The 9769-nt window shown below is 41.2% G+C and overlaps 1 protein-coding gene across 1 annotated transcript; it reads left to right on the top strand.

The window, feature by feature from the left end:
- On the top strand, window positions 3663-6968 carry XCL1 (chemokine (C motif) ligand 1). Its single transcript, NM_001134345.1, is given in 3 exon segments — window positions 3663-3731; window positions 5802-5916; window positions 6807-6968. Coding segments are annotated over 3 exon segments (333 nt in total). The 5' UTR covers window positions 3663-3670; the 3' UTR covers window positions 6964-6968.

Genomic DNA, 9769 nt, shown 5'->3' with positions numbered 1-9769 from the left:
ATCTCACTTATATGCAGAATTTAAAAAAAGCCAAATGCAAAGAAATAGAGTAGAATGATGGTTCACTCTTGTGGGGTGGTGGTAGAGGAAATGGGAAGATATTGATCTAAGAATCTTAGATATTGATCTAAGAATCCAAATATTCTTCTCATGTACAACGTTGTGAACATAGTTAACAGTACTGAACCATATACTTGAAAATTACTAAAAGAGTAGATCTGAAATGTTCTTACCGCCCCCCACAAACGGTGGTTATGTGAGATGATAGAGGTACTGACTCTACTGTTAATAATATTGTTATGTAAATATGTATCAAATGATAATGCTATATTCCTTAAACTTACACATTGTTATATATCAATAAACCTGGGGAAAATAGACTTTGAATTTCTCTATGAAAATGCAGTCCGTTGAAGAATTTTAAGCATAGAAGTAGCATGATATGGCTTATATTTTGAAATGATCACCTTTGGCAGGTTGGTGAATTGACCAAAAGAAAGTAAGGGTGGAATTAGAAAAAATTCAGTTAGGAGATTGTTGCACAAATCCACTAATCCAGGTAAGAAGTGATAGTGGCTTGGGGTTGGGTCTCTTGGGGTGGAGAAAAGGGCTTAAGTTCTATTTTAAAGGTAGAGAGCCAACAGTATTTGCTGACAGATTGGATGTGGCATTTAAGAGAAAGAAAGGCATCAAGGATGAAAGAAATCTGTTGTAATATCTCTCAACTGATTTTTATAAATCCATGTTCACACATTAATAGATTATGCCCATTTTGTACTAGATTTATACTTTCTTGTTGCTTACTTAATTCTTCTCCATCAGAGACTGTATTGCATACTTAAAAAAACAGAAATGAATAATTCATTCTGAGAGTTTAAGAAATTCCGTTTCAATATGCTAAACAAAATCTCAGCCATTAGTCAAATTGTCTATTTGATTGAAAACATAAGAGGAAGTCCATAGGCACAATCTCCTGACTTTATGTTTTCAGATATTCATCCTTCACTTAATGTACAATCATTATGATGTTGGTCCTTAAAAATAATTCATTTATTCAAAAACAATTTGGTGAGTGACACTGCATAACAGATATTCTGCTAGTGCCAATGACCCAGACAGGACTAAGTCAAGGTCCCTACTCTCAAGGAGCCTGCCATCTGGTGGGACTTGCAGAAATGTAATTGAATAGGAGAATAAAATGAGATTAGTAACAAAAAGTGGTGGATAGAAAGTTCCAAGGGAGCACAGAGGATGGCACAACTTAATTTTATCTGGAGAATTTAGGAAAACTTGTAGGAAGAGAAGGAGTTTAAAAATAATTATGTAGGCACCGGGGAAGGGCATTCCTGGTAAAGGAATCAATGTGTGAGGGGTACAAAAGAAGATGACACATTTGGTTGATGGCACTCGCATCTGTTAAGGCTAGAGGTTTTAGAACATATGCATGAATTGTAGAAGATGTGTCTTGAAGTAAAAGCAGCATCAGATATTAAACATCTTTGTATATGACAATGTGAGATTTGTAATGAATGCTGTAGGCAGTGGGGATTAGCTAAGAGATTCTCAACAGGAAAACACCTTGACTAGATTAACACTTTAGAATGATCACTCTGTCAGTGCTGAGGAGAAGAGGCTGGAAAAGGAGGAGAACCCAGGCCTGGCAAATCAGTTGGTCTACTGCAGTAGTGCTAAAAAGGAATGATGACATCCTACTTTGAGAAGTGTGGAAAAAAGGAGAAGACATCTAGAAGAGCTACTTAGAAGGTATACTAAGTACAGTTTGGCGTAGAATAATATATGAGTAGGTAGCAATGAGTCCAAGATGACCCAAGTTATCTGCACTTAGAAATTGAATAGAAGACAACACATTATACCCTGTCAGGGAGTAACAGGAGGAGAAGAATTTTGAGTGGAAAGATGTCTTCAGAGTTTAAGGACTGATGATGTAGCCAGGTGGAGATAACTAAAAAGCCATTTGAAGTTCCAAGTAAAGTCTGGTTGGAAAATTAAATGCCAATAATGAAAGATATCTTAGAGGTTAACCAATAATTTTTAAAGAAATATAGGAATTTATTTTCATATCCCTAATAGCAATGGCAGAACTCAGCTACACATGTATTTAATAAGAATGTTATTTTCATACTCCTAATAGTAATGGCAAAAACTTTTAGCTACACACATAGTTAATAAATGAATTTTATAGATACCTATGTTAAGCAAAACAAGACAAAAACAACAAGTTGAGTGCAGAAAGGTTATATTTCAACCAATACATTCAGATCCTGCTGGAAGCACTGTAAATTGAAGCTATATTTTGGGAAAATTATATTGCAATATATCGCAAGAGTTATAAAGACGATCATATGATTTTGCCTAATAACCCTACTCCTAGTTATTAAAGGGAAATGATTCAATGTATATTAATGAAAATTTACCTTAAAGAAGTAGTCTACATAACAATAAGTTACAAGGGAAAACTTCTTTGAAGTAGAAGCATGAAGACTATGAAAAAACATGTGTGGGAATTCCTGTCATGGCTCAGTGGAAACGAACCCGATTAGGAACGATGAGGTTTCGGGTTTGATCCCTGGCCTCGCTCAGTGGATTAAAGATCCAGCATTGCTGTGAGCTGTGGTGTAGGTCATAGACGTGGCTCACATCCTGCGTTGCTGTGGCTCTGGTGTACGCCGGCAGCTACAGCTCTGATTAGACCCCTAGCCTGGGAACCTCCATGTGCCACAGGAGTGGCCCTAGAAAAGGCAAAAAAAAAAAAAAAAAAAAAAAAAAAAGAAAGTAACATGTGTGGATATTACATTAGGGTTAGAATAGTATTTATAAGTGTCACAAGTATGCAAATGAGTATAGACCAATAGTGCTCATCGGAGAACATTAAAAAATGTAAACTGCCAGAATGGTAAGATTATAGATCATTTTCTTTTTCCAAAATAAAATTAATGTCAGGACAACCTTTCAAAGTCTTTTTTAAAGGTGTATATATAGAGTTACAATAAAGCAAACCTGTGTATATAGACAGGCTCAAAAACTCTTATTTAAATGTCTATTGGGTTCCTAGGGAAGGTGGTGTAAAGAAAGGTGGGATCATTTGAATAAGGGTAAAGGAGAGAAATGAAAAGAAAAAGAGGGCAGAGGAATGAGAAGCTCAGGGTGACTGCAGCATCCCCTGGCCTCCCTAAAGAGTCACTGGGGATGGTACCAGGGGCATAGGATCATGACAGTGTGGATGTTACACAAAGTAGATGGGAGAGCTGGACCACAGTGACCACCCACCTCATTTCCTTTACATGCTGGGCCATGACACTGACATGGCCTTGGGACGTATCTGTAGTGGAAGGTCTGAATTTAGACTGGTGGCAGGAGATGAGACCACCACATTTCTTTTGTGCACATATTTGGTTTCACTGACACGTTAACCACAGGAGGAGGAGAAAAGGCCACAAGGTGTGAGATTAGTATGAGTGAGGACAAAGGAACCTTCTTTTTTTTTTTCAAACAAAAAATGCACCGGTGTTGCAAAGAATTTCCGTGATTCTACACCCACCTCGAAAGCCCCTTTACACCACAGGAAGTGAGCTGACCACTGGAGAAATAAAAGAGACTCAAAGGAGCAGTTCCTCTGCCTCTCGTTGCATAGTTCAGCAGGAGCTCAGCCATGAGACTTCTCATCTTGGCCTTCCTCGTGATCTGCTGTCTCACTGCATACACTGTGGAAGGTGAGTAAAGAGATTATTTATGAGACTAAGGAAGTCTGGATATGTTGGCAGGTGGCCACACAGTTTGGATTTGACTTAGGTTTTGGCTGCTTTCTCCAAGCTAAGCTTTTGGTTTATTATGTGCAAAATGGGAATAATTTGACTCTAGAGGACTTGGTGGATTTCGAAGATAGAACTTGGTTAGAATTTGGGCTCCAATTTTTCACAATTGGGTGATTTGGGGTAAATTTCTCAACCTCTCTGTGTCTACACTTGCTTATCTATAAGATGAATATAATAACTGATATGTTTATCTGGGATTAAAATGAAATAAATCTTATGCTCACTTATCGGATTTGCACATAAGCCCTGATTTCTTGATTAATGACAGCTGTGGAATGGTGATGATGATTCTATATGTCTTGAAAGTTTTTGCCTATTTCATATTGATCTTGATAAATTCTCAAAAATTTTGAGAATTCAGTTGCAAGGCAGGGATGAGATAGAGGGTGTGTGTTCTGAAACAAATCAATGTTTTCTAATAAAACATAAATGACTAAAAACTCATACTTTCATACTCAGGAAATCAGTATTACTTTTAAGTGTGTAAGAGGGTCTGTTATTACTACTATGGATGTTGTTCCATAATTTATGATAATCTTGAGTTTATAAAAGACCATAGGATAAATGTTAACAAACAGATCCTACAAGTCATACCCAGCTGAGACTTGGCTACACTGAGTCTTACCTGAGTGTTCACATATTTCTTAAAGGATCATTTCCCCCCAACTGGTTGGAATTTATTTCCCTTTGTGCTGGCAGCAAGAGAGAATATCCTTTGGGTGTAATTAATGCTTCAGTTAAATTTCCTTTCAACCTCCTAATCTGTAGACTTACTTCTTAGACTAGAATATCTGAACCTGATCATGGATTCCCCAAGGGTGTCCATAACTAGAGATAGCAATGTTTGGAACTCCCTAAAATTGTGCCTCCCCCTCCCAAATTGATAAAACAAGAAGTTTGAGCAAGATATTGCCTATACTATAGCTGGCTGGCATTTGCTGAGACAACAGGCTGATACTGGGTGGAAACCTAGATGTGGGTAGGGGAAACGAGGACTGCAGACACTTGGGTCAGTGTCCTAAGTTTTATGCTTGAATGACCTCTATGAGACCCTTGGGCCTTAGCTTCTGAAGTGGAACAATGAGGCAAAGCAATCTCTGCTTTGGCTCAGCACTGCAGCATGGTGAAGGTGATAGCTTAACTGATAACAAAAATATTGCTGAGAATGAGGACAAGGTTTGGGGGTTTAGAGTGTAGCAGGATTCTCTGGGTCTTGGCGTCCATGTCAGACACATCAAGGAGAGAAATATTGTTTCCTAAGGAGGGAGAGAAACAAAGAAGAAAAGCATATGTCCCTCTTTCACTGGGTTTAGAGACAGTTCAACATTAAAAAGAAACTGGCAAAAGTTGCAAGTAAGGCATGCAGGCTGGATATTGAGAATGATGGAGAGACAGAGTGATGAAGAGCAATGTTGGTGAACACCTTCTGCCTTGTCTCATGTTTATAAAAAAGCCTTCTGATATCAGCAACACTGTAGATCAGATGTGATCATCATCCGCTCTTTTTTTTTAGATGCTTTTTTGCTGAATATTTCTCTGATAAATCTCCCTAGAGAATATTTGTTTTTCTCAGAAGCAAATACCAGTCTCTTCAGCTTCAGAGAAAGTCAGCACTTAGAAACCCTTATTAGATTTTAGCAAACCCTTAATAATATTAACTCTCCCAAGTTATTTTCCCTTCTCCAATGTAATATATTCTCGAAACTGAAAATTTTAATCCCCCCTGGGCCATTTCTATTGAGGATGAGTACTTTATGAACTATGCCCCTTACACATGTCACATGTTACAGTTAAAAATGAGAAGACCATTATTTAGTCAGTCAAAAACAAGCTGCCTCTCCCACATTTCATGGTATCTTCCCCAAATTACTCTTTGTCAGCTCCCTCCTTGTTATTTTATTTATAGCACTGTCACATTTACACTAATAGATTCAATTTCATTTTTGTTTTCTTGGTTTTCTTTACCAGCTGTGGGGAGCGAAGTCCTAGAGAAGAGCATCTGTGTGAGTCTAACTACCCGGCGACTGCCAGTTAAAAACATCAAGACCTACACCATCAAGGAGGGCTCCATGAAAGCAGTGATGTGAGTATCTCTCCCCGAAACTGGGCATCATAGAACACAGTGTATAGGAACACTGCCTCCCTTAGGAAAAATAAGTCAGCAAGGAGGAAGACCTCAACTTAACCAAGAATTCTTTTGCTTTTCCACGTGAACCATGTCTTTAGGTGGCTCCAAACAATGATTATGACAAAAAAAATTGGCTACCAAGGGAAGAATATCATGTTCCTTTCTGATTTATCTTAGCAGAAGAACGTGACTGGAAACCAGGTGAATAACATGCTCAGTCCTGAGGGTTAGGCTTAGAGATGGCTGGTTCATATCAGGATTTGACCATGGAGCCATACTGTTGTAGATTCTCTCCTTCCCATCCTCCACATCCTCGCTGCCTACCTCTTCCCTTATGGTGTGGGTGTGTTAGAGTAGTGTGCCATGTTTTATCAGTTGCCGTATCTCAAGGAATAGTATCAACAACTAGCCTACATGGTACTATTTTCTCTCCAGGATCCCATTTTCGGGACAATACTTTCCCATACGTAATTGCAACTTTAACCCCTCACCCCCACCCCAAATAAGATAAGGGAGTCACCTTTTGTCCAGAAAATAAGATGAGTGTGTTTATATTTGAAAAGGAAGATATGTAATAATTGGACTAGATGATCTCAAACATCCAGTTTAATTACATCATGTGGTAGCAATGATGAGGAAAGGAGCCTGCAAATTATGCTGAACAAGGGAGCTGGGTATTACCTGGAGCTGTTTTTCCTTTATGGTAAAATAGATTGCAGAAGAAAATGTTTTTATTTGTGGTCTTATGAATCTGAAAGATCATTTTGTCCAGTAATTTCTGCCTAAGATCTCTTATATATGATCTGATCTTAACTAAGTTTGTCTATCTTTTCCTTGCATTGCAGATTTATTACCAGGCGTGGCCTTAAAGTCTGTGCTGATCCACATGTTGAATGGGTGAAAAAAGCAGTGCAAACAATAGACAAATCCAACAGAGGAAACCAGGCCAAACCTACAGGAGCCCAGCAAACTACCAATACAGCTGTAACCCTGACTGGGTAGTGGCTTTCTGGCACCTTGTCCCCTCACTGCCAGCCAGCTCATTTCCCTTTAAAGTTCATGGACTAATTACATTCTGTATAACTTTCATGAAAGTGCTGCATGAGTCAAATTATTTTCTTATATTTTTATTTTTCTATGTCTTTCATATTCATTTGGATGCTCTAATTAATAAATATTTATTATTAAGAATAGCCCCAGAGTTTACTCATGACATATTGGAAAGAGTAACACATCATTCGTGTTCTATTTCTGTCTTAATTACACCTCCTTTTGATGGTATCAATGAGGGAAGAGATTTTGGTCAGTGTTTATTGGAGTTGAAAACTGTATTTGTCATTCTTAGGTTCTAGCATGAAATGGTTCTCTACATGTGAGTCATAAGAGACAACTGTGACCTTGACAATTTAAGATCTATTTCAACCTGTCCTCATAATGGAGTTCTATTTATGGAATAAGGGAGAAAATGATCCGATTGTTACTAGGTTCCCTTTCTGAGGGTTCACTGTTCAAAAAGTGGCTTCACTCAAGTTTGATTTCGAGCAAATTCTCATACCTCGGTGTTTTATTTGATCTCTTATGAAAGAAAAAAAGACAGAGCTTTTATTGGATTTCAATTCAAAATTCAAAGAAATAAAATAATGAGATCTCAAAATATTAATTTTTTAGTGGCTGTGGCCCTTCTTTTGGGCTCCTGTGACATCTTGTGCTTATCTTTAACCTAAATTTTACTACTTTATACTGAAATTGCTCATTTGCTTGTCTGTGATACCCCCACTCCAAGCCTGCAATTAGACTGGAAGCTGCTTGTGTGTTATTCACATGGTGTCTCCAGTGTCTAGCATAGAAATGTGGGGAGTCGATTAATATTTGTTGGATGGACAGGCAGATCAAGATGGCAGAGGAGTAAGACGTCTTGCTCACCTTTTCCCACAAACACATAAAAAAACCACATCTACATGTAAAATGGCTCATACAGAACATCTACTGAACCCTGGAAAAATAACTTAAACCTCCAAAAAGGGAAAGACACTCAACATAACTGGGTAGAACAAAAGAAAAAGAGAGAGAAAAGGAATTAGGACAGGACTAGCATTCCTGAGAGGGAGTGTGAAAGAGAAAAGGAACCCACATCCTGGGAAGCCACCTAACTGATGGGGAGATCAGCTGAAACAGAGGGACCTCAAAGTCACAGAGAAAAATGCAGCAGCTGGACCAAGGAGGGCAAAGTAGAGTGAGAGCCACACAGATCATCTGAACCACATCTGAACTTTAAAGGGAAATGAGCTGGCTGGCAGTGAGGGGGCAAGGTGCCAGAAAGCCAGCCTGAGATGCTTGGGCTGGGGTTTGTGCTGAGACTTAGGCTCCAGAGGTCAGTCCCAGGGAGAGGACTGGGGTTGGCTGTATGGGGACAGCCTGAGTGGCTAAGGAGTGGTGTGCCATGGGTGGTGGAGTGTTGTGCTATAGGCTAGGGAGGGGAACAACAGAGCAGAGGGAACATGGGAGAATGTCTGGGCTTGCAGAAGAAGCAAGGTGCCATTGTTGGGGAGGGTGAGAGGAGGTGGGGTGAACCACCCTAGGAATCTCCCTGAATATGTGGGTGCAGGCTCTCAGAGGGCTGGGTAGCTCTGGTGCAGGCTACAAATGGTGAGAAGCCACTTGCTTGGACTACAGGAGACTGGGTGCTTCTTGTGTGGGCTGCAAGTGGCCGGGCACCTCTTGTGTGGCTTGGGGGTAGTGGGAGGCTAGGTGTGACTTGGTGCCTCTTGTGTTATCTACAGGTGGCAGGGATAGACTGAGGCGGTCTTTTCAGAGGCTGGAGAGAGGCATGGCCTGCCACTAGTGGGGGCCTGTGAATGGGCTCTGTCTGTGGCCCCACTCATCTCAGGGGTTGGCAAAAAAAAGAAAAAGAGGGCACTGCAACCAAGCACCACACGTTGTTCCTCTCATGCCACTGGGAGCACACCCACCCTGCAGCAGCCACTCCAAAATGCTCTGGGTGGCGCCCAGACTCTTGATCACTGCCCCTTCTGAAGACCCTACAACTAGGAGCAGTTGGTGTAGCACCTCCTACATGGGCTAAGTGGGATGGGGGGTTCTTCCTGGGCAGGCTGCTGGTGGCAGGGGCAAACCACTGCAGTATCAAAGGCTCCAGAGGTGGGTGTGGCCCACCGCCACTGGGAATCCCTGAACAAGAACTGCTTGCAGCTCCAACGACCACAGAGGGCACCCTCGGAGCATACCCACCCAGCTGCTGCCACTGCCAAATGCTCTGGGTAGTGCCCAGATGCTTGAGTAGTGCTCAGATGCTTGATCACTGTCCCTTCCTAGGAACCTAAAACTAGGAGCAGCTAGTGCAGCACCTCTTGTGGGCTCTAAGCAGGATGAGGGGCTTCTTCTATGGTCTAAAGGTCATGGGGGCAAAGCACCACAGTTACCACTGGCTCCAGAGGAGGGCATTGCCTGCCACCACTAGGGGTCCATGAATAGGCACCACCTGCAGCTCTCATTACCTCAAGGGAACCACAGAGGAGAGCACTGTGAACAAATGCCACCTGTTGTTGCTCTTGAACCCATGGAAGCACACTGGCCCAGTTGCTGCCACTGCCGAACACTCCTGGCAGTGCCAGCATGCTTGATCTCTGTCACTTCCCAGGATCCTGCAACTAGGAGCAGCCTGTGTAGAACCTTCTGTATGGGCTAAATGAGATGGGTACTGCTTGCATGGTTTGCAGGTGGCAGGGGCAAACCACTGCAGTTATCAATGACTCCAGAGGTGGGCATGGCCTGCTACCACTAGAGGTCCCTG

The sequence above is a fragment of the Sus scrofa genome, chromosome 4 (genome assembly GCF_000003025.6).
Source record: "Sus scrofa isolate TJ Tabasco breed Duroc chromosome 4, Sscrofa11.1, whole genome shotgun sequence".
NCBI lineage: Eukaryota > Metazoa > Chordata > Mammalia > Artiodactyla > Suidae > Sus > Sus scrofa.
The sequence above is the reverse complement of the archived record's forward strand: the minus strand, read 5'-3'. Positions and strand labels throughout refer to the sequence as shown.